Genomic DNA, 26327 nt, shown 5'->3' with positions numbered 1-26327 from the left:
TGGGAGGGAGAGGGGGGATAGGGAGGGAGAGGGGGGATAGGGAGAGAGAGGGGGAGGGAGGAGAGCAAGGAGGGATGTGGGTTGCGAGGAAGGGGGTGGGAGTGAGAGAGAGAAGGTGAGGGAGAAAGAGAGAGCAAGGGGGAGAGGAGAGGAGAGGGAAGGGGAGAGAAGAGGAAGGAGGGGAGGGGGGAGAGAGGAGGTGTGGGGTCGTGAGGAGGAGGGGCGAGGAAGGTGGGGGAACGGCAAAACCTCACCACACATCGCTATACATACAATGTTTGCCAGCATTAGTACAGGATTGAATTAAATGGGGTACGTTCAAACAGCACGTTCCATACCCGCTATGAAACAACTGGAACTCTCCGAGGCGGTAATTACTCTTACTGTTAAGGATACTTGGCTTATCTTACATTATAAACTTTTGTCAGATTTAACTAAGATAATAATGGAACACACGTTTATACTTTTATTTGGGGAAAGAGGAAGAACAGTCATTCAATAATATGAGTGAGGAAAGTTTAAAATATATATTTTTTGAGCACTTTACATTTTAAACTTTTGTCAGATTTAACGAAGACAACGGAACACAGATAAAGGATAGTAGATCAGGCATTTAATGGTGGAAGAGAGGGAGGAAAGTGAAAAAAAAACATTTTGAGCGCTTTATCGTACAGAAACCGTTGCGGCCTGTTCCAAGTGCTGTTGCAGTTCCGTATGAAGTTCCGTATGAAACCGCACGGACTAAAAAGGAAAGCCACAAAGTGCACCAAAACGAGAACCACAAAGGTTTGCCTTTAAATATAAAGTTCTTTAAAAGTGGAATTGAAGTGGAATATTAGCAAAATTCAATTAAAAATATATCAAACCACAGAGATCACAAAATTCCAGTCTATGTGTTCACAGCTAGAACCAATATGGGGGAGTTTTGAATGCAAGGTTCGATTTGATGTTGGATGTACTTTGCGGTTTTCTTTTTTAATTGGTATCTGTCTACAGTCACGTGAAAAAGTAAGTACACCCCATGTGGAGTTTTGACTTTTTCAACATATTTCAACATACAGCTATTTGATCTTCATTTCAACAATATTGATAGATAAAGGTGATATAATATAACAAATATCATGAAACATTTACATTTTGTAGTCCATTGTATAATTTAAATTAACATGAATGCAAATTTCGCATGTGGAAAAAGTAAGTACACCCTTGGCTCTAATAGGTGGTATTGCCCCCTTTTGGAGAAACAACCTCAAGTAGGCGTTTCTTATAACTGTCTACCAGTCTCTGACATCAACTGGGAGAAATTTTTGCCCACTCCTCCATGCAGAATTATTTTGGCTGTGCGATGTTTGAGGGTTTTCTTGCATGCACAGCTCGTTTCAAATCCCCTCACAACATCTCAATGGGACTTAGATCCGGTCTTTGACTTGGCCATTCCAGAACCCTCCATTTCTTTCTTTTCAGCCATCCCTTGGTGGATTTACTGGTATGTTTAGGGTCATTGTCATGTTGCAAGGTCCACCTTTGGTTGAGCTTCAACTTTCCGACAGATGGCCTCACATTATCCTCAAGCACCCTCTGGTACAATTAAGAATTCATAGTGGATTCTATGATGGTGAGCTGCCCAGGCCCTGATACAGCAAAGCTGCCCCAAACCATAATATTTCCACCACCATGCTTTACAGTTGGTATCAGGTTCTTGTGGACAAATTCTATCTTTGGTTTTCGCCAAACATGTCTTCTGGTACTGTGGCCAAATAGCTCTACCTTTCACTCATCGGTCCAGAGCACATTGTTCCAGAAGTGCTGGTCTTTGCCTCGGTGTTCATTGGCAAACTTTAGTCTTGCCCTGATGTTCTTTCTGGACAGCAAAGGTTTCCTACTGGCACACCTCCCATGTAGATCAAATTTGTGCAGCCTCTTTCTAATGGTAGACTCATGCACTTTGACATCAACAGTGGCAAGAGCTACCTGTAGGTCCCATGATGACATTCTGGGGTTCTTAGAGACTTCTTTCAGCATCTTGCTGTCTGCTCTGGGGCTGAACTTGCTGGGGTGGCCTGGCCTGAACAAGTTGGCAGTTGTTTGGAATCTTCTCCACTTGTAGATGATCTTCCGGACAGTCGAATGATTGATTTCAAATTGTTTGGAGATCTTTTTAATTCCTTTCCCAGACTCGTAGGCATCTATAACCTTTTTTCTGAAGGCCTCAGAGAGCTCTTTTGATCTCGGCATGGTGACGCCGCACACTTCAACAACAAAGAGCAAACCAAACTAAATGTCTGAGGTTTAAATAAGACAGGTTCCTCCAAGATCCTCTCTAACGATGTTCTAATCATTTGCACCTGAGCTGGTGCACCTGATTCTAATTTTAGGTATTTGAAGTAGTGATAAATGTAGGGGTGTACTTACTTTTTCCACATGCGAAATTTGCATTTATGTTTATTTAAATTATACAATTGACTACAAAATGTAAATGTTTCATGATATTTGTTCTATTTTATCACCTTTATCTATCAATATTGTTGAAATGAAGATCAAATAGCTGTATGTTGAAATATGTTGAAAAAGTCAAAACTTTACATGGGGTGTACTTACTTTTTCACGTGACTGTATAATGAAGGCAAATCACAGAAAAAGGTGAAAAATGCGATCCGGTGTTAAAATAAAAAGAAAAAAAGATTTAAATCTAACAAATACGGCTAGTTACACCCGGCACTAAAAAAGGGCCGAAACAAAATGGCGGCTTTAGACCCCGGCTAGGTGACAGCGGGCTAACCAAGATGGCACACCACAATCTTGGTTCGGCTTTTTCATGACCACGCCATTAACTATCTTCAAAAGGGATGTTTAAATTTACCCAAATACCGAGTTTTCATTCATGCACTCTCTTGGAATTCCCTTGGAGTATGCATGCAAAGTTTCGGGCTGTTAGGTTTCATGGTTTTGGAGTTATGGAGGAGACGCACACAGATTGAAATTAAAGCCTAAAACTAAAGAGGAGAATCCATAAAAGAAAATACAAATAAAAAATAAAAAAACAAAGACCTAGAGGTAATGGTTGCTGAAAACGATCTGAAAATTGAAATGATAGCAAGAAAAATAAAAAACTGACAAGGCTAACATGAGGAGAAAACAAGGCCAGACGGTTGAAAACCACCGGAAAAGATTATACCGTGAACTAGGGAAACGGAAACAGAATGTGTCATCACCTCCTGAAAAATATGAACTGGAACGATTCTGGCAAGGAATTTATGAAGGTTGAAAAGAACACAATAAGGAGGTGGAGTGGATTTGAAAACTGAAAGTTGCAAAGATGGCAAACTTCAAAAGCCCTGGCACAGATGGGATCCCCAACTTCTAGTTAGGGCAATTTTATGCTCTCCACGTTCACTATGCTTGAGCTTTCAATGAACTTATCCAAGGGGGTCTATAAATGGATGAATGCCTCACAGAAGGTAACACTTCCCTCATCCCAAAATCTGAAGAGACCCAAATACCCCACAAATACCAGCCAATAACCTGTCTACCAACAACATACAAACTTTTAACAGGAATCATCACAGAAACAATGTCCCACCACCTAACACAACAGAAGGGATGCAAGAGACGATGTTACGGAACAATAGACCACCGACTAAAAAACAAGGCCATACTTGAAAATTGCAATACAAGAAGAACCAAATTGTCTACAGCCTGGACAGACTATAAAAAAGCTTTTGACAGTGGATGATATCATTCATGGATGATAAAATGCATGCAAATGTATAAGATAAATCCACAAATAATCAAGCTGATTGAGAAAGCCATAAATCTAAGGAATACCACACTAATACTGCAGCATTTAGAAGGAAAGATTAGAATACCAAGACTAAAAATGTGACGCAGGATCTTCCAAGGAGACAGCCTTTTCCATCTCCTGTTTTGCCTGGTCCTGGACCCACTAAGTAACCTCATTAATGAGTAAGGACACAGATACCCCCTATACTAACATCCAATAAATTACATCAAAAGAAACAAGAAAGGTGACACATCTACTCTACATGGATGATTTCAAATTATTTGCACCAAACAACAAAAAATTGGCAGAACAACTAGAATTAGTGAAACGGGTCTCCGACAACATCCAAACGGAATTTGACGTAGAAAACCGAGTCAATCAGACATGTGTAGGTTCTGCAAGGTAGAAGCAGAAAGCATGAGCCACCTCCTATCAGGTGTAAAAAAAAAAAACGTCAGAACATCAGAGCAGCTGTACACCCAAAGGCACAACAAGGTATGTAGAGTAATCCACTGGCACATCTGCAGAAATTTCAATATCCCAGTTCCACAAAACTCATGGAAACATGAACCAAAAGCAATCATTGAAAACTAGGACATAATGCATGTCCGACCTGATGATCCCATCCAGCGTGAACATAGAAAACAAAGCACTGTGACCAGACATAGTACTCAGATAATAAAATAAAATTAAGGCATTGCTGATTGAGGTTTCAATGCGCAGCGATTTTGGTCTAAACGATGCAGAAATCAAGAAAATGACCAAATATGAAGACCTCAAGCATGAAGTGAAAATATCCTGGAACCTGAAGAGCACCAGAATTTTATCAGTGATAATTGGAGCAATGGAAATGATAAAGAAGAACCTCACAAATATTCTACAAACCACCCCTGGGAACATTACCGTAAACGAACTACAGTTGGAGGCTGTTCAGGGCTCACTGACTATCCTGAAAGGAGCACTTGGAACAAAACTCTGAGAACACAACTTAACAACTTAGCCCATGAATCACAATCCTTCACTGAAGCAGGGGTGGATATTTCGAATCCTGGGAGGACTCCAATCCACTTTCTAAAACCTAAATTATGGAGGTAACAATCAACAACACATAGGCATTTATTATTATAGCTAGTCAAATTTTTCTCCATTACCAAAACTCCACCAAACCGTGTGAACATACAGTAGTCATCAAAAATAATTAACAATAAAACAACCACAGCTAGAACGGCACTCAGTAGAGAGCATACCTCCACCGAGTTGGCCATATCACTCAAAGGTGAATAATCACGAAAAATAATTCTCATATCCGAATCCATATTCAGATCTTCATCAAAACTGAATATAATCGTCCTTGTCAGACACCCAACCTCTCTACCAAGTTTCGTCCAAATCCGTCTACAACCTTTTGAGATATCCTGCTATGTATAGTTTGTGGCTCTTTCTTCCAATGGCGAAGAATCACTTTAAAATTCTAGTAGCCGGATCCGAATCCGGATCTTCATAACAATCTAATCATTTCGTCCTTGTCACATATGCTACATCTCTGCCAAATTTCGTCCGAATCCGTCCACAACATTTTGAGATATTTTGTTCACAAACGGACAGACATGGGTGAAAACACAACCTCCATCCACCTATGGTGGCGGAGGTAACTAGAACATCACTGGGTAGAACGCATACCTCCACCAGGCTGAACAGTTTACATTTTGTATCCCACTGATAGGCCGGACCTGCGGACCTCATCAAAAATCTAATCGGCTTCTTCTTGTCATCTAACCAACTCATCCACCGAGTTTTGTCATAATCCATCCACAACGTTTTGAAATATCATGCTCTATATTGTTTTGGTCCCATTTCTCAATGGTGAAGAATTACTTAAGGAATTAATAAATTCCCAGATCCGGATTCGGACCTTCACCAAAATTGAACAAACGTGTCCTTGTCACACACCCAACCTGTCCACCAAGTGTCGTCTGAATCCGGCCATAATGTTTTGAGATATCGTGCTATACATCGGTTTAGCCCTATCTCTCAATGGTGAAGAATCACTTAACCAATTCTCGGATTCGGATCCGGATCTTCAGCAAATTCAAATCTATTCTTTATTGTCATACAACCAAACCTGTCCACCAAGTTTTGTTTACTTACTTTTTTGAGATATCCTGCTCACAGACGAACAAACATATACGGGTGAAAACATAAGGTGGAGGTATTAATCCAAAGTTTCTTGTTGCTTTTCTTTTGATTCTCAATTTTATTTCATGATTATCTGTTTCTCCTTCACCCTTGTCACATTTTCCAGATCGAAACTGCCATTTACGACCAGTAGAAGCTTGTATCCTGCACGCTCTGTACAAAACAACGTCTCAAGGGCACGATCTGCAAGCCGTGGCCAAGTACACCCAGTCCCGAACACGAGCCGTGTGCCAAGTACCTCTGGTAACTTTCATCCTTCTCTTGCACACATCTTGAACAAACGAATGTTCTGCATACGTATCCATTTGTCACTACCTCCCCCAAAATAGGTCCAGGTTATATAATGGATATACTACTCAAATTATATCAGAGATTTATTTCACTTATGGAGATGTTTACATACAGTATTTGATGTTGTGGGCAGCTGCATAGGGGTATGATAGGGGATCATTGGGGGATGAACGGATGGATAGTTAAATGGGTCAGTTGAGAAGAGAAATAAAGAGGAGGGGAATAAGGATAAAATGGAGTTAGGGTTACTTACACACAAGGAACTTTCGTGCACTAGAACGCCATTCGGCCCATCAAGCCTGCACTAACCAATCCCAGTATCATTACCCATCCACGCAAACCAATATATCCCAGACTCCTCGATCTTCAATGCTTCTAGGTATCTATCCAAATCCCATTTGAACTTATCCACCCCCTCCACCACCACTACCTTTCCTGGGAGACCGTTCTGCGCATTACCCTCTCTCCGCTTGAAAGACTCCTGCCTTAAAACTGTTAAAGTCCTCATCTTCTTTACCCTCAAGCTATGGTCCTCGGTCCAAACATTGTCCACGCTGCTGTTGGGAGTTCGTGGTGAATAATAATGTTGGTAAGGACTAGTGGAAGAGAAGAGAGGGAAATTTATATTGAGAAAGAGGGGCAAAATTATGCCATTTTACCCTCACCAGAGGTGTTACTTGGCAAAAAAACAATTTTTGACAAGTATGTTGATCAATCCGGTTTGTGTGTGGGTTTTTTTTTCTGTCCGCTCACTTATTCATGCCTACAGGTCACAATTTTAAACTGATCTTCACGAAACTTCACCAAACGGTAGAGTCCGTGCTCCGACAAAATTCTGCATATTTTTGAGGTCAAAAGGTCAACATAGTCATAGACCAACCACTTTTTTCGAATTTCTAAAATCCTCAATTTTCATCCGATTGACTTGAAATTTGTGAATAGAATTTTCATAGCGAACTGAATTCAACCACCAACTATTTTGCAGATCAACATAGGTCAAAAGGTCAACATAGGTCAATGGTCAACAATTACAAATTTCTAAAATCCTCAATTTTCATCCGATTGACTTGAAATTTGAATAGGATTATCATATCAGAAAACTGAATTGAACCACCAACTATTTTTGAGATCAACATTGATTACAAGGTCAACATAGGCCAAAGGTCAACCACTTTTTTTGCAATTTCTAAAATCCTCAATTTTCAACCAATTGACTTGAAATTTGAATATAATTTTCATATCAGCTAACTAAATTCAACCACCAACTATTTTGGAGATCAACACAGGCCAAAATGTCAACATAGGCCAAAGGTCAACAACCACTTCAAATTTCTAAAATCCTCAATTTTCATGATTGAATTGGAATTTTAATGAGATTTTTATATCAGTTAACTGAATTGAACAACCAACTATTTTTGAGATCAACATAGGTCACAACGTCAACATAGGCCAAAGGTCAACAACCGTTTGAAATTTCTAAAATCCTAAATTTTCATCCAATTGACTTGAAATTTGAATAGGATTTTCATATCAGCAAATTGAATTCAACTACCAACTATTTTTGAGATCAACATAGGCCAAAAGGTCAACATAGGCCAAAGGTCAACCACTATTCTCAAGTTTCTAAAATCCTAAATTTTCATCCATTTGACTTGAAATTTGAATAGGATTTTCATATCAGCAAATTGAATTCAACTACCAACTATTTTTGAGGTCAACATCGGCCAAAAGGTCAACATAGGCCAAATTTCTAAAATTGTCAATTTTCATCTGATTAACTCAAACTTTGAAGACTATTTGCATATCCGGTACTGAATTCAACCACTAATTGTTTTTGGTGTCAAAAGGATGCTCTACTGAGTGCCATTCTACTTTGTTCTCTTTTGCCCTATGTCGCTCTATGAGTGATTTTTCATTTGTCTGTCTGTCTGTCTGTTTGTCTGCACAGAATAAATATGATTGTCTCTGCAACCGTTGGTCCAATTCACAGGAAGTTTTCACCATAGATGCGCCTCATCCTGGATATTTTTGTAATTATAACTATGACGTCATAGGTCACATGGTACGGGCGCCATCTTCGAAAAATCGAAAAAAATTGCACCTCTATATCTCTGAAATCGCTGAATAGAAAAAAATTGAGACATGGCTCATTGTAAAGAACTCTCCATGGGCAATAACTTATGTTAATGATGATGTTGTAGCGGTTACCACTGGATGCACACAATCGCCTTGCACCGGCCAGAACACGGCCAGACGCGCCTCTCCCGGGCATGCCCGGACTCACTGTTCCCGGGCACGCCCGAACCTCCCGGGCACGCCCGGTCTCGTCTTTCCCGGGCATGCCCGCTCTCGCCTTTCCAGGGCTCGCCCGCTCTCGCCTTTCCAGGGCTCGCCCAGAGCGTCCGGGCATGCCCGCTATCGCTTTTCCAGGGCTCGCCCAGAGCGTCCGGGCATGCCCGCTATCGCCTTTCCAGGGCTCGCCCAGAGCGTCCGGGCATGCCCGCTATCGCCTTTCCAGGGCTCGCCCAGAGCGTCCGGGCATGCCCGCTCTCGCCTTTCCAGTGCTCGTCCAGAGCGCCCGGGCATGCCCAGCCTCGACTTGCCAGGCCGCAGCCAAACACGCCCGGGCAGGTCCAGACTCGCCTTTCCAAGGCTCGCCCTTGACACCCGGGCATGCCCGGTATAGCTTTTGCCGGGCAAACTTCCCGACATAAATGTGTATATATATTGCTGCCCGATAAACGGGCTTTTGTCAGAATACCTGAGCTGTTTTGTTTCAATAAAGCAACTCGGACGAATTCCGTCTTTGGTCGCGTCAATTATTTCGACTCGCGTTGGAGCGCCGCTCCTTCACTGGTGACCTACCGACATGGACACGGCAGTGACTCTTAAACTGCCTACCTTCTGGGAGGCTCACGCGGTTGTTTGGTTCGCCCAGGCGGACTCCCAGTTCGCCCTGCGAGGCATCACCGCGGACGACACCCGCTTCCACCACGTCGTGGCAGCGCTCGGTTCCGCCACCGCGGCCCGCGCCCTGAGCCTCCTCGAGCACCCGCCGGCTGCCGACAAGTATGACGCGCTGAAAACGCTCCTCCTCGACGCTTTCGCCCTCTCACCGGCGGCACGCGCACGGCGCCTGCTCGACCTGCCCGAGCTCGGCGACACGCGCCCGTCCGAGCGCATGGACTATATGCTCTCGTTGCTCGGTGGGTGAGCACTCTCCGGATTTTCTGTTCCGTGAGTTGTTCCTTTGCCAGCTGCCTCACCCGGTACGCCTCGCCCTGGCTGGCACGTCGATCACCGATCCCCGGGCCCTCGCCAGGGAAGCCGATAAGATCTCCTCGGCGGGCCAACACATCGGCGCGGCTACCTGGAGCCTGCCGCCGTCCGAGGCGACGCCCACGACGCCCGAGCGCCCTGCGCGGTTGGAGGCCGAGCTGCCGGTGAAACTGGCGGCCGCCACGCCGCACCGACCGCTTCCGACATGACGGCCGGGGCCTCCACCTGACCAAGCGTTGTGTTATTACCACGCCAGGTTCGGACACAAGGCTCGGACGTGCCGACCCCCGTGCACTTTCGGCAAGTCGGGAAACAGCCGGGCCGGCGTTCATTCCCAGCCATGAGCGCCGGCCACTCGGGCAACTTGCTTTTTATTCGGGACAAAGCGTCCGGGCGGCGTTTCCTTTGTGACACCGGCGCCCAACTGAGCGTCATACCCGCCTCCGAGCAGGACAGGCGGGACGCCGTTTGCGGCCCCTCTTTGGTCGCTGCTAATGGCTCGGCCATACGCAGTTTCGGCCCGCGCATCGTCACCCTCTGCTTCGGCAGCCAGCGCTTTCAGTGGACCTTTGTGACCGCCTGCGTCCCCATGGCTTTGCTGGGCGCCAACTTCCTCTGCGCGCACGGGCTGCTGGTCGACGTCAAACGTCGTCGCCTTGTCAACGCCGAGACCTTCAGCTCCCTGGCGTGCACGATGAGCAGCTCCGCGCCGACCGAACTGGCGTGCGCCCTCCCGACGGCGAACGAGTTCGCTCGCCTGCTCGCGGAATTCCCGGCCCTCACACGGCCGACGTTTTCGGCCGTCGCAGTGCGGCATGGGATCGAGCACCACATACCCACTACGGGCCCGCCGGTCTATGCCAGGGCCCGCCGCCTCGACCCGGCCAAGCTCGCCGTGGCAAAGGCCGAGTTCGACGCGTTGGAGCACCTCGGCATCGTGCGGCGCTCCAATAGCACGTGGGCCTCACCACTGCACATCGTGCCAAAGCCGGGGGGCGGATGGCGCCCGTGTGGCGACTACCGCCGCCTCAACGACGCTACCACCCCCGACAGGTACCCGATCCCGCACATCCAGGACTTTTCCGCCCGTTTGGCGGGACGGGTCATATTTTCCAAAATTGACCTGATAAGGGGATACCACCAGGTACCTGTCCGGGCGGCCGACGTCCCGAAGACGGCCGTCATCACGCCGTTCGGCCTGTTCGAATTTTTGAGGATGCCGTTTGGCCTCAAGAACGCGGCCCAGGCATTCCAGCGCTTAATGGACGGCGTGCTGCGCGACCTGCCATTTCTTTTCGTCTATCTGGACGACATCCTCGTCGCCAGCACGTCCCGCGCCGAGCACCTCCTCCACCTCCGAACACTGTTCGGTCGCCTCAGCGAGCACGGCTTAATTGTCAACCCGGCCAAATGCCACTTCGGCACGACGACCGTTGACTTTTTGGGCCACCGCATCACCAAGACCGGGGCCGTGCCGCTGCCGACCAAGGTTGAGGCCATCACCACGTTCCCGCGTCCCCGTTCCATCAAGGCCCTACAAGAGTTCCTCGGCATGGTGAATTTTTATCACCGATTCGTGCCACGCGCTGCTCAGCTCATGCGGCCCCATTACGAGGCCCTCCGGGGCAAGCCGGCCAAGCATGACATCGTTTGGTCCGTGGCCATGGACGCGGCCTTCGCGAGCGCAAAACGGGCCCTCACCGACGCAACGCTGCTGGCTCACCCGGTGCTCAATGCGCCCATCGCCCTCACTACGGACGCCTCCAACTACGCGGTGGGCGCCGTCCATGAACAATGGGTGGACGGGGTTTGGCAGCCACTCGCATTTTTCAGCCGGCAGCTCCGGCCGAACGAGTTAAAATACAGCACGTTCGACCGCGAGCTGCTCGGTCTATTCTTGGCCGTTCGCCATTTCCGACACCTCCTGGAGGGCCGCCCGTTCACGGCTTTCGGCGACCACAAGCCGTTGGTCTACGCAATGGCCAGAGTCACGGAGCCGTGGTCGGCCCGCCAGCAGCGCCACCTCTCCGCCGTGTCGGAATTCACCACGGACATCCGGCACGTCGCCGGCAAAGACAACGCTGTGGCCGACTGTCTTTCTCGGGCCAGCGCGAACGCGGTCCACCTCGGCGTGGACTTCGCGCTCATGGCGGCCGACCAGACCACCGACACCTCGGTGCAGGCCCTCCGGGCGGCGGACACGGGCCTCCGCCTGGCCGACATCCCCTTCGCGGGCACCGTCCTGCTCTGCGACGTCTCCCAGGGCCAGCCTCGCCCCATCGTGCCCATTTCCTGGCAGCGCCGCATCTTCGCCTCCATCCACGGCCTTTCTCACCCGGGCCGGAAAGCTTCTCAGAAGCTGGTGTCGGCGCGTTTCATCTGGCACGGCCTTCGACGGAACGTCCGCGACTGGGCCAACGCCTGCACGGCCTGCCAGCGGGCCAAGGTCCACCGCCACACCCAGGCCCCGCTGGCACCTTTCACCGTGCCTGCACGGCGTTTCGACCACGTCCACGTGGACCTGGTGGGTCCCCTGCCCCCATCGCAGGGGTTCACCCACCTGCTCACCATGGTGGACAGGACCACCAGGTGGCCAGAGGCCGTGGCCCTCACCTCCACCACCACCGCCGACGTGGCGCAGGCGTTCATCGCCACCTGGGTCGCGCGCTTCGGCGCACCGGCGGACATCCCGTCCGACCCCGACCCACAGTTCACGTCCGAACTTTGGGGCGCGGTCGCCCGCTCGTTGGGGGTCACGCTGCACCACACCACGGCCTACCACCCCCAAGCCAACGGGTTGTGCGAGCGGTTTCACCGCTCTATGAAGGCCACACTCATGGCCGGCCTTCAGGACGACGGTTGGACCGACCGGCTGCCGTGGGTCCTTTTGGGCCTCCGCACGGCCCCTAAGGAGGACCTCCGGGCGTCCGCCGCCGAGCTAGTCTACGGCCAGCCGCTCCGCGTCCCGGGCGAGTTCGTGCCCGACGCTACCAGTCCCTGGTCCGCCAAACACCAGCGCTCGGACCTCCAGGAGGCCGCCCGCCGATTTGCCCCCGTGCCAACGTCCCGCCACGGTGTCCCTCAGTCCTACGTCCCCCCGGCGCTTCGCACAGCGGAGTACGTCTTTGTGCGTCATGACGCGCACCGGGGGCCACTCCGGCCGCCGTACGACGGGCCCTTCCGGGTCCTGCGACGGGGCGACAAGTCCTTTGTCGTCGACGTTGGCGGCCGGTCGGACCGGATCTCTGTGGACCGCCTCAAACCGGCGCACATGGACGTCAACCGACCACCACGGTTGGCCCTTCCTCCGCGGCAAGGCCGCCCCCCGTCCACAGTTCCCCCCGCTCGACCACCCGCCACCACGTCGGACCCCTCCCCACGACCCTCCAGGGGTCGCTTCGGCCGGGTCATCCGGACCCCCCTTAAATTGACCCTGCCGGTGCAGGTCGATTCTGGAGGGGCGTGTGTAGCGGTTACCGCTGGATGCACACAATCGCCTTGCACCGGCCAGAACACGGCCAGACGCGCCTCTCCCGGGCATGCCCGGACTCACTGTTCCCGGGCATGCCCGCTCTCGCCTTTCCAGGGCTCGCCCGCTCTCGCCTTTCCAGGGCTCGCCCAGAGCGTCCGGACATGCCCGCTATCGCCTTTCCAGGGCTCGCCCAGAGCGTCCGGGCATGCCCGCTATCGCCTTTCCAGGGCTCGCCCAGAGCGTCCGGGCATGCCCGCTATCGCCTTTCCAGGGCTCGCCCGGAGCGTCCGGGCATGCCCGCTCTCGCCTTTCCAGTGCTCGTCCAGAGTGCCCGGGCACGCCCAGCCTCGACTTGCCAGGCCGCAGCCAAACACGCCCGGGCAGGTCCAGACTCGCCTTTCCAAGGCTCGCCCTTGACACCCGGGCATGCCCGGTATAGCTTTTGCCAGGCAAACTTCCCGACATAAATGTGTATATATATTGCTGCCCGATAAACGGGCTTTTGTCAGAATACCTGAGCTGTTTTGTTTCAATAAAGCAACTCGGACGATTTCCGTCTTTGGTCGCGTCAATTCTTTCGACTCGCGTTGGAGCGCCGCTCCTTCAATGTCATATGTTCCTCCATTATGACGTCATAATTTGACAAATACAAAACTTGTATTTGATGAAATTTATTGAGTGTCATCTATAGATAAATTGTTTGAGAAAAAAGAAAATGACGTCATAGGTCACGTGGTTCGGCCGCCATATTTGTTTTCATGCAAAAGCCTCAACAAAACACTAAAAACACGTCCTTGTGAGGGTCTGCAATCTCTCATAGCTCTTTCTTGTTGCATATGTAATGTGCAGTTGGCCATTGCAGCAATGAGGTGTTTCCACTATTCTCTGTCATCTTAATCTTTAATTAGGCTTCTGCCATAACTATCATACCATGGGCATGTTGCTTTATTTAAACCCAATGGATGGATGCATTAAGTCTCAAATTATAGATAAATGCCATCTCTCCGAACATCTCTCAAGCTTTTGATACCGACTGACACCCAGCCTTAGTTTTCAAGTTGTCTGATGTTGGTATTCATTGGCCCCTCCTTGAATAATTATCGGATATTCTCTGCAAACAGGAACTACTTGTTACTCTTGATTGCACTTTGTCTCAAAATCTCACTCTTGAGGCTGCTGTTGAACAAGGCAACCTTTTAGGACTGCCCTTGTAATAGTGTCAGTAATATAACTGTTTCCCTGGATATCTCCCCATGCGCAGAAGACGATACCACACTTCTGATGGCCACTTTGCTGTAACATCCAACTATGCAGATCTGTAAAATGTTATTGTGCAACTACATGGAAAATGTATTTCACCGTAAGAAAATCCACTACTCTCACTTTCTCAACAATGAGCAGCCTTCAAAACTCCTCGCCCCTCCCTCCCCCATCGCCCTCCCACCTCACCTCCAGCTACTTCTCTGGACATCTGAAAAAAGGTGCAGTCTCAAAAGTTATTGGACCACACATTCTATTCCATAATACCTTGGGAAGAAAGCATCACAAACTGGCTTCTAAGGCACGCTTATGCCTTAGTATTTTCCACAGACCAAATTCCAATCTGAGCCCCTCATAGCTTCTTCGTGTACAAGGCCTTCATCTTAAGTAAAATGGAGCATCTATCATACCTACCTATATACTCAAGAAACTGTGGTGACTTGTAGGGGCGACCTGGAGTCCTTTACAAGAGGCTTTTATGTGTGGTTCTGAGATGCTGAAATGTGGTTTATTTGTGATTTATGTTTTTGCATCTATATAATGTATGCTGAAATATATTGTCATGTGACTACCCTCTGAACACCGCAGGGTGACACAGATGACCAAACGAGCTTTAACTCCGAGAATTTTTTGGAAATCCTCAGGTTATTTATCCAACAAGCAGAAAAGAAAACACATTTGGGTGATGCTCCCCTGTATGCAAAATGAAGTTCTCAGGTTCGAGTGCATGATTTGCTGCTTTATCCTCTTAATAGTTAATAAAATAAATATGTATCCTTGTAATAGCTTTCAATCCAAAATGATGGTATTCTTTATACGCGAGGGAAAAGGGGATAATGAACTTACCTGGACGGCCTCCACCCGACGTCTTCACACCTGAATTAACTTTTTTTTTCTTCTTTTTTTTGTATACAGAATCGAGGCTTGTGAAAGAGCTAACATTTATCGAACAAACAAATCAAACAAACAAGCAAACAAAGTATATAAAAAGGGAAGCGTGAGACAAGATGGGGAGAGAAGGGGAAGCACACAAACACAACATTTGACAGCAGGGACATCGGGAGATGTGTGGGAGGGACAGGGCTTGGGGGGAGGCAGGATAGGTATAAAACGCAAGGACACCAAGGACTTCCAGGAAAGAAGTTGGTATTTCAAAAAAGTGGATTTGGCGTGAAATTAGCGGGGGTAGAAAAGATCAAGGTTTTGGATGGGGGGAAGATAAGAGATGGTGGTGAACAGCTGTTTTAAAGACCTGGAGGGAGGAGTGGGATTGAAGAGAGTGAGGGAGTTTGTTCCAGAGGCGGGAGAAAAGAGGAATGAAGGAGTGAAGGTGAGCAGAGAGTCTTGATTTTGGCAGTTTAACCATAAAAGGGTTGCAGGCAGATCTTGTGCGACCTGTCGGAATATTTGGGGGACAGAGCCCAGAGAGAGCTGGGGGAGCAAGGCCAGAGAGGAGTCGGTAGAAGACGGAAAGACCACCAACCTGCCTGCGGTGAGTAAGTGAAAGGCCCTCGGAGATAGCGTCATCGCGGGAGATTCCAATGATTCTGAACGCTTTGGTTTCAACAGCGTGAAGACGAGCTAGGTGTGAGGCAGGAGCACCAGCCCATGGAGAGAGCAGTATTCCATTGAGCTGCGGATGAAAGCCTTGTATGTGGTGAGGAGCTCAGGTGTGCCAAGGAAGGACTTCGCACGACGGACGATGCCCATTCGACGACTGGCTTTGGAGGCCAGCTTGGAAATGTGGTTTTCCCAGGAAAGATCATGGCAGATAGTGAGACCCAAAAGCTTGAGTGACAGAACTTCTTGGAGAGGATTATTCAGAAAGTAGATGGGAGGGTTGTCCAGTCGGTCTTTTCGGAGAGATATCGTAAGAGTGTGAGATTTGTCAGGATTGAAAGACATGTTCCACTTGTTTGCCCAGTCTGTGATTTTGTCCAGGTCTGCAGAGAGTGAGGAGGCTGCAGAATGCCGATCTGAGGGATGAGGAATGGAGCGGCAGAGAGTGGAGTCATCAGCAAAGAGATAGAGAGGATTTTCAAGAGAGTCAGAGAGATCATTGATAAAAAAAACAACCTTTAGAGGCCATTTTTCCCCGCAAAGCAGGGGTTGGCCTTTTTCGGGAACCATGGTTCTTGTTGTTTTTTTGGTCCCCTTTTTGAAGCAATGTTTTACGGCCGGATGCCCTTCCTGACGCCAACCCTTTTTGTCACCTTTTACGACAAACAGGGAATTACCAGTGAACTGTCCAGTGAATTACCAGTGAATCAGAATCAGATCCAGATCATTGATGAAGACCAGAAAAAGCACAGGGCCCAGAACACTGCCTTGGGGAACTCCAGCCTGAACAGGAAGAGTAGATGAGAGAAACCCATTCAGGGCCACACGTTGACTACGACTAGAGAGGAAGTCCGCCAGCCATGCGTGGAGATTTCCATGGATACCAAAGGAGGAGAGTTTGGTGAGCAGAGCGGGGTGCCAGACCGTATCGATGGCACGTGATATGTCGAGGGAGACACCTCTAATTTCGTGTTTGGCATTGAGGACCTCCATCCATTGTTGAGAAAGCAGAAGCAGCAGGTCCAGAGTAGAGTGACCTTGTCTGAAACCAAATTGATGATCAGAGATCAAGCCATTGGAGAAGAGGAAAGATTTCATATCCAAAGCAATGATGGATTCCATGACTTTGCTGATAATTTGGAGAAGGCTGATTGGTCTGTAGTTGCTAGGATCTGTTTTTGCACCTTTTTTGTGTAAAGCGGTGATGTTGGCTGATTTCCAAGCAGATGGCAGTTGACCTTGAGCAAAAGAGAGGGCGAAAAGAACAGAGAGAGGGAGTGAAAGAGCGGAAGAACAGGATTTTAGGACCCGTGGGCTGATGCCGTCAGATCCAGTTGCAGAATCAGAGTCGAGGTTTGACAGAAACTTTTCCACCTTGTCAGGAGGAAAGGACACGGAGTCCAGGAGCAGCTGGGTACGACTGGGTACGGTGGGTACATAGAGGGATGGGTTTGGGCACAAGATTTAGAGGCAAACAGAGTTGAGGCATTCAGCTTTTTCATGTGTGGAGTCAGCTGTGTAGTCATTTGAGGTAAGGGAGGGGGTGGAGGGGGAACAAACACCAGAAACAGATTTGACCAGACGCCACCAGGATTTGGAAGAGGGGGACAGATAAGAGAGTTCAGTCTTGAGAACGGAGAGATATTGTTTCCTGGCTCTCCTGAGGGTGGACACACACTAGTTTTGGGCTTTGTGAAAGGAAATGAGATTTCCTTTTGTTGGATTTGCTTTCCAGGAGATGAAGGCATGTTGTTTCTGGGCAACAGCTTCACCACAAGATTCCGTGTACCATGGATGGGAGGAAGGGTATGACAACTGAAGACGAGACGGGATAAATTTGTGCATGAGAGAGAGCAATTTACTTTGGAAGAATTCCCAGGATGAGTTGATGTCAGAGGTGGTAGAGATGGGAGACCAGTCCAGATGATTGATGGCTGCTTGAAGACCGTGCCAGTTGGCCTGAGTGAAATGCCAGACTCATCGACGCTGAGCAGGCTCCCTGAGAATGGTCAGAGAGATGTCCACTTTAACAAGCACATGATCAGATGAGCCGATTGGAGCAGAAAAAGAGCAGCAGACATTTTCAGGGAAGTTAGTCATAACCAAGTCCAGAAGAGAAGATGCTCCGTTGACTGAGATCCGGGTCGGGAAATTGACAGATTGTGTCAGTCCCAGTGAGTCGCAGAAGTCCTTTGCTGAGGAGCCATGGCTGGTGAGAGAGGTACCCACACCCAGCCAACTGGCATGGTGACAATTGAAATCACCACATATGAGGAAGAGAGAGTTGGGATGAGTAGATAGAAGTTGGTCCATATTATCAGACAGCGAGATGTAGATGGAGTCATCACTGTTTGGTGGACGGTACAACACACATATGAACAAGAGGTGGGAGCGAAGGGGAAGCCGTAGCCAGAGGTATTCCTGGGGGTGAGGTGGAGAGAGTGCAGTGCAGGGCGAGTGAGGAAGAGAGTTTTTGATAAAGATAGCAACCCCACCTCCAGGACGAGGCTCAGGTCTATCATACCGGAGGAGGGAGTAACTCGGGAGAGATACCAAGGAATCAGAGACATTAAGTTTGAACGAAGGCCCCGGATGTTTTAGGTCCATGCCGTTAATGAAGAGGAAGGGGGAGCATCGGATACAGAACAGGGGGGGAGAGGGGTAGGGTAAGATGTGGAAGATGTGGAAGAGGTAGGGAGAGCTGTTGAAGGTGTGTCAGATTTCAGAATAGCTCGGAGAAAGGGAAGGATGGGGTGGACAAAAGGGATGATGGTGATTGGGTGAGGCACATGAGGTGTTATTTGAGGAGGGGGAAGAGCGAGGCAGGAGGTTGGGGGAGATGGAGGTGAGAGTTGGAAGGGGGAAGAAGCGGGGAGGACGCTTTGAGGAGGAGGGGTGAGAGGGGGGAAATGGAGAAGAAATGAGGGTGGGGAGATTTGAAGGGGAGGGGCGAGGGGGGAGTTTATGAGGGGAGGGGTTTGGCGGGAGTTTAGGCTGGAAGGGACAAGGGGAGGGATTTGAAAGGGATGGGATATGGTGGAGATTTGGAGGGGAGGGGTGAGGGGGCAGTCTAGGAGGGGAGGGGCGAGAGGGAGTCTTGGAGGGGAGGGGTGTGGGGGGAGTTTAGGAGGGGAGGGGTGATGGGGAAGATTTGAAAGGGATAGGTGATGGGGAGGATTTGGAGGGGAGGGGCAAGGGGGAAGATTTGAAAGGGATGGGTGATGGGGAAGATTTGGAGGGGAGGGGTGATGTGGAAGATTTGGAGGGGAGGGGTGATGGGGAAGATTTGGAGGGGAGGGGTGAGATTGGATTTTAGAAAGTGTACGATTAATGGGAAACGAACATTTATTGCAAATTGAGTTTCTTGTGACCTTCAAGTCAAAAATACGTTTAAGGACGTTGGAGGGAGGATGTATGCAGGAGAGTTTAGGGAATGTATGAAAGAGGCACTGTAAGAGATGGAATTTTTTTGGGGGATGAATAGATTTGGTGAGCAAGTCGAAAGCAACCTTTTAAAGAAGAAGAAGAAAAAGGTGTTATAATATACGACAGAATACAGAACTTGAGGGGAAAGTTTAAACTTATTATGTTTAAACATATTATGAACTTACGATACGACATAAAATAACTCGAACAACACGGAATTAAACTGGACAAAAATATGCCAGCTTTATTCATGGAAGGCCGGTAACAGAATAAAACACGGCAAAACTAAATTCCTAACTGGAGCGCTCCCACACAGACTCGTATACAGACAAGGGATAAAACAAGTACAGATACATTCAAAGTACACCGCCCCATGCCAAATAATTAAATATCCTCCAGCGCAGCATTGCCGGGGCACCTCCGGCGCCCGGCAATACTGCAGTGCAGCTCATAGAGACTGTATTTGGAGGGAGAGGTGCACAATATTTGATTGATTAATTGCATAATTAAAATCAATAAAAGATTGTCATAAAAATATTTTCTTAATCAATTGGCCAATAGCATAACTAAACCACAAGTGCTTCATCTGAAGATGTAACTTTTAGGAATTTAATTAAATAAGTCATTCATTAAAAATTAAATAATTAATTTATTAATCAATAAATAATTAATCGATTAATTGATTAATCAATAAATCAAAAATACCCTTTACAGACAAATCACTTGGTCATTGTCATGTCCAAATATCAGCTTCCTAGCTCAAAAGGTACCTGAGATAATGCCCAGAAGAGAAAGGAAATGTATAAGTACTTAATTAATCGCTAATAATTAAATAACTAATCAATTAATTGATTAATCAATAAATCAAAAATAGCCATTGCAGCCAAATCACTTGGTCATTGGCATGTCCAAATATCAGCTTCCTAACTCAAAAGGTGCCTGACACAATGGCCAGAAGAGAAAGGAAATGTATAGGTACTTAATTAATCGCTAATAATTAAATAACTCTTCAATTAATTAATTAATCAAAAAACAAAAAATACTGTCTTTGACAAAGTACTTGCTCGCTATTGTTCAGAAATTTCAGCTTCCTAGCTCAAAGGATGGCTGAGATATCGCCCGGACAAACAAGAAAGAAAACAAACAAACAAATAAGTACAGATGCATTCAAAGTACACCGCCCCCATGCCAAATAATTAAATATCCTACAGTGCGGCATTGCCGGGGCGCCTCTGGCGCCCAGCAATACCGCAATGCAGCTCATAGAGACTGTATTGGGAGGGAGAGGTGTGCAATAAATGATTGATTAATTGTATAATTAAAATCAATAAAAGATTATCACAAAATATTTTCTTAATCAATTGGCTAATAGCATAACTAAACTACTAGTGCTTCATCCGAAGTTGTATCCTTTAGAAATTTAATTAAATAAGTCATTAATAAAAAAATAAATAATTAATTGATTAATCAATAAATAATTAATCGATTAAATGATTAATCAATAAATCAAAAATATCCTTGATAGCCGCATCACTTGGTCACTGCCATGTCCAAATATTAGCTTCCTAGCTCAAAAGGTGCCTGAGATATTGGCCAAATGAGAAAGAAAATAAATAAATGATTAATAATGAAAATAAATAAATAAAAATCATTAAAAAATTAAATTATTAATCAATTCGGTCATAGAACACATAAACCACCACCATTTCATGAGAATCTGTAACTTAAAAAAAAAAATTTTTTAGTCATTAATCAAATAATTAAATAATTAATCGATTAATTGATTAATTAATAAATCAAAAATAGCCTTTGCAGCCAAATCACCTGGTCATTGGCATGTCCAAATATCAGCTTCCTAACTTAAAAGGTACCTGGGATAATGGCCAGAAGAGAAAGTAAATTTAATTAATTAAATAAGTACTTAATTAATCACTAATAATTAAATAACTCCTCAATTAATTGATTAATCAAAAAACAAAAAATAACGTTTTTGACAAAGCACTTGCTCACTATTGTGCCGAAAGTTCAGCTTCCTAGCTCAAAGGATGGCTGAGATATAACCCGGACAAACAAGAAAGCAAGAAAAACAAACAAACAAACAAACAACCAGAGTGAAAACTGAGTACTTCCTTTCAGCGTGCGTCATTGCCGAGCCCCCTTCGGGGCCCGGCAATGACGTTTTGCAATGCCTGGAGATGGCATAGGAAAGGAGCAGTGTACAATAACTGGAAAACAAATACGTGTTGTTTGTGGCCCTTAGCTCAAATCGGCTAGTATATCTCGTCAGGAATCGTCAAAGATTGTCTGAGGCCTTGGCGGGAAAATGCACTCGCTGCACTGCTGTGGGCGCGAACTGGGCCTTGATGCGTGTCCGTGGGTGCTAACTAGGCCTCACACACCCACGTTCACCCAGCCATGCTCGTCTTCGTCGTCCTCGCGCGGGAAACCACAGCTCTCGGTCCGCAGCTCTTCCTCCTCACAATCACGAGCAAGATGTCGGAACATGGCCGTTCGTGATGAACCTTCCTTGCGCAAGAGCAATAGCGACCGTTTGCTATGGAATCCATGATGAGAAGAAGCCACAAGATGTCGGCACACGACCGTTCACCACCAGATCCAAAACGAGAAGGGAAAATGTCGGCACACGACCGGTCACCACCAGATCTAAAACGAGAATGGAAAATGTTGGCACACGACCATTCACCACCAGATCCCAAAACAAGAAGGGAAAATGTCCGCTGTTCCACTTATTTTGTACTTGAGGCTCTGACGTCATCCCACGACGTCTCCGTCTCCGCTCCTATTAGCGAATCTCATCTTAGCAGTCTCTGTGCCAATCAAATCCCTGCCAATCACTGCTCTTCGGGGTGTGGATCATAGCCCTGCCTGTGCCTGTGCGATCACCAAGTCGATGTTGTTCGCGGTTGTGCTTGATGCCTGGTTTCCGGTTGGTTTTTAATTAGTGTGGTCAATGGCCAATTTCTTACTAGGTGTCTGTAGTGTGGTGTCATAAGGAACACAGGAAAAGATTACAGAGGCAATTACATCCAGCAGATTAATTACCCATAATCCCTCGCTAATTAACAAAACCCACCCCTTTCATGAGGACGAAGATACAAGCTCTTCCACGACATACGGTCTACACAAATTTATTATACATCGAGGTTTCTTCTTCTTCACGACAGTCGGAGCACACTAATCTATACACTCTACCTGGCTCTAAGGTAATCATTGTCTACCCCCTACAAACGTAATAATATTATTTGCTCATAAGATACTGACGAGGTTTATATTTTTATCCGATTCAGATCGATCCCATGATGACGATGAGGCTTATTTACTTTTGATCCATTTTCAGAAGCTTATGTCTCTCCTGCCCCATCATCACTGGCCACTAGTTCTCAAAGCATTATAGGGAGATTACCACTTTGTCGTCGCTTGGTCAGCTACACTGCTACATCCATTTTATGAGTTGTTGGCATCAATGTGCACTGGTGAAGTTCTGCTGCAGTCATCCACATCACAATCACTCAATTCATTCAAACAACTCCTTTCTGAATGAGCTGCTATGTTGTCCTTCTGATGTCTCAACATTGTGCTCATGAGATGCCAGACTTGTAGATTATGCCTGAAGAAAACGTTGGAAATTCTGTCATTGTCTTTGGGGGGGAAATGGCACATTTCGTCAAAACCGGGTAGCAAACTAAAGTTTCATTTTTCAGAAATGGATTTCAGAAACTGTACGAAAATCAGGAACAAAATGACCTCTGGTAGGTCTGTGAGCTCTTTAAATGCAGCATGTTAATAGAATGTGAATGAAATTTGAGTACTTGTCTTTACTTTTACATTTTCTAAATATCCGAGTAGGTTATAAACCCACTCCTACTATTTAAACCCTCTCTCCATTACTGTTTCCAAAATAAATTCCACCTTCGAACTCGCTCGAAAATTAATTGCACTGTGGATTTTGTTAAAGCTCAGCCTTGTATGCATACACAAACATAAATGGTTAGCATTCCAATGGCTTTGCGATGTAATCATCCTTACACAGCTGCTCTTGTCTTATGGTACTGTTTGGGTAGTGCAACAGCAGCTTGTAATGTTTATTGGAAAATACGCAGCAATGCTGTTGACATCGTTTCCTTGTATTACAACCATACTCAACACCTTTTATTTTCTTCTTTGTTTTTACCTTTCAGAGTTCAAAAATGGAGGTACTCACATTAAGCTGGACAACTTGGATGGTGCGCAGAATTGGGAAAATAATGGAAAATCAAACCTACAAGGAGCTGTAAATCAAAGTGATGAGGATATCAATGAGTCAGACCTCAGTGATTGGATCGTCCCCGAGAATATCCGTTGTATCTTAATGGAGACGGAAAGTTCTATACCAGTGCGTGCTTTTCCTCTGAGAATGTATTTTGACATTTTTTGGAGTCTATAACTTTGATAAAAATCTTAACTTGTTTGTCTTGCCGGGAAGGGGATGCAAGACTGTGTGTGTGTGTGTGTGTGTGTGTGTGTGTGTGTGTGTGTGTGTGTGTGTGTGTGTGTGTGTGTGTGTGTGTGTGTGTGTGTGTGTGTGTGTGTGTGTGTGTGTGTGTGTGTGTGTGTGTATTTATGTATATATATATATATATATATATATATATATATATATATATATATATATATATATATATATATATACATATATATATACATATATATATATGTGTGTGTGTGTGTGTGTATGTATACAGTGCATTCAGAAAGTATTCAGACCCCTTCACTTTTTTCACATTTTGTTATGTTGCAGCCTTATGCTGAAATCGTTTAAATTCATTTTTTCCCTCATCAATCTACACTCAATACCCCATAATGACCAAGAGAAAACAGGATTTTAGAAAGTTTGAACATTAAAAAGAAAAAACTGAAATATCACATTGACATCAATATACATACCCTTTGCAATGACAATTGAAATTTAGCTTAGGTGCCTCCCATTTCTCTTGATCATCTTTGAGATGTTTCTCCACCTTGATTGGAGTCCACCTGTGAATATGAATGAATGAATGATCGTTTTAAGGCCATTTTCCCCGCTAGAGCAGGGGTTAGCCGTGCGGGCCCCATGACAATCATGGTTCCCTGTTTGAGGCAATGTTTTTATGGCCGGATGCCCTTCCTGACGCCAACCCTTGGTCGCCTCAGTCCACCTGTGGTAAATTCAATTGATTGGACATGATTTGGAAAGGCACACACCTGTCTATATAAGGTCTCACAGCTGGCAATGCATATCAGAGCAAAAACCAAGCCATGAAGTCGAAGGAACTGCCTGCAGAGCTCAGAGACAGGATTGTGTCGAGGCACAGATCTGGGGAAGCCTACAAAAAAAAATTCTGCTGCATTGAAGGTTCCCAAGAGCACAGTGGCCTCCATAATTCTTAAATGGAAGAAGTTTGGAACAACCAGGACTCTTCCTAGAGCTGGCCGCTCGGCCAAACTGAGCAATCGGGGGTGAAGGGCCTTGGTAAGAGAGGTGACCAAGAACCTGATGGTCACTCTGGCTGAGCTCCAGAGATCCTGTGTGGAGATGGGAGAAACTTCCAGAAGGACAACCATCACTGCAACACTCCACCGATCTGGGCTTTATGGCAGAGTGGCCAGACGGAAGCCAAACAGTTCAATCTTGGTTTCATCAGACCACAGAATCTTGTTTCTCACAGTCTGAGAGTCCTTTAGGTGCTTTTTTGGAAACTCCAAGCGAGCTTTCATGTGTCTTTCACTGAGGAGAGGCTTCCGTCTGGCCACTCTGCCATGAATATACACAATACACATATATACACAGTCTGGCCACTCCATAGATATATACTGTATATACATGGGCCTTAAACTTACTGATAAAATTGCGTACGGTGGACACAGAAACATCAAGGTCTCTGGTGATGGACCTGTAGCCTTTAGATTGTCCATGCGTGTGTGTCTGCCAGTGCGTGTTTGACCTCTTCAGACAATTCTCTGGTTTTCTTTCTTTTCTCCATGCTCATTGTGGTACACACAGTGACACAAAACAGCAGAATGACTCCTTTTCTCCATTCAAACTGGTTGAATGAGTGATTTTTATATTGCAGGCACCTGCAACTCACCATAGGTAAATTCAATTCCAAAGTAAAGGAGAATCAACTGCTTGAAATCTAATTATTTCGAACAACTTCTAAAAGGTGCCAATAATATTGTCTGGGCCATTTTAGGATTTCTGTGTGGAATAAGCTAAGATTTAGTAATTTCTTCAGCTTTTTGGTTTTGTTCCACTGCAAACCAAAGAAATACATATGTGGATAGCAAAATATTTTTAAATTTCAACAATTTTCTGGAAGAAATGGTGCATTATTTGAAAAAAGTGCAAGGGTGCCAATATTTCTGGCCACGACAGTATTTTTTTTTCTTTTTTTTTTATATACAGAATCGAGGCTCGTGAAAGAGCTAACATTGAACACACAAAAAAAATCAAACGGACACACAAAGTATATAATAAGGGGAGCGGTAGACAATATGGGGAGAGAAGGGGAAGCACCCAAACACAACATTTGAGATGTCGTTGGGACATCGGGAGATCTGTGGGAGGGAGAGGGCTTGGGGGGAGGAGGTGTGGGAAGGCGGGAGGGGGTGGGAGAAGTATAAAACACAAGGACTTCCAGGAAAGAAGTTGGTATTTCAAAAAAGTGGATCTGGGGTGAAATTAGCGGGGGTAGAAAATATCAAGGTTTTGGATGGGGGAAGATAAGAGATGGTGGTGAACAGCTGTTTTAAATACCTTGAGGGAGGAGTGGGATTGAAGAGAGTGAGGGAGTTTGTTCCAGATGTGGGAGAAAAGAGGAGTGAAGGTGAGCAGAAAGTCTTGATTTTGGCAGTTTAACCATAAGAGGGTTGCAGGCAGATCTTATGCGACCTGTAGGAATATTTGGGGGACAGAGCCCAGAGAGAGCTGGGGGAGCAAGGCCTGAGAGGAGTCGGTAGAAGACAGAAAGACCACCAACCTGCCTGCGTTGAGTAAGTGAAAGGCCCTCGGAGTTAGCTTCATCG

The 26327-nt window shown here is 46.4% G+C and overlaps 1 protein-coding gene across 4 annotated transcripts in view; it reads left to right on the top strand.

Moving 5' to 3' along the window:
* The window catches only part of LOC137440139 (uncharacterized), a gene marked incomplete at its 5' end in the record, with an annotated part of 156144 nt that overhangs the window by 123620 nt on the left and 6197 nt on the right, over positions 1-26327 (top strand). For all 4 annotated transcript variants that reach the window (XM_078769075.1, XM_078769060.1, XM_078769067.1 and 1 more), the window contains 2 exon segments: positions 6084-6220; positions 23465-23658. In XM_078769075.1, coding sequence (XP_078625201.1) covers positions 6084-6220; positions 23465-23658 — 331 coding nt within the window.

This window comes from Myxine glutinosa, chromosome 1, assembly GCF_964187855.1.
Source record: "Myxine glutinosa chromosome 1, kmMyxGlut1.1, whole genome shotgun sequence".
NCBI classification, from domain to species: domain Eukaryota; kingdom Metazoa; phylum Chordata; class Myxini; order Myxiniformes; family Myxinidae; genus Myxine; species Myxine glutinosa.
This window is presented reverse-complemented; position numbering and strand designations above follow the sequence as displayed.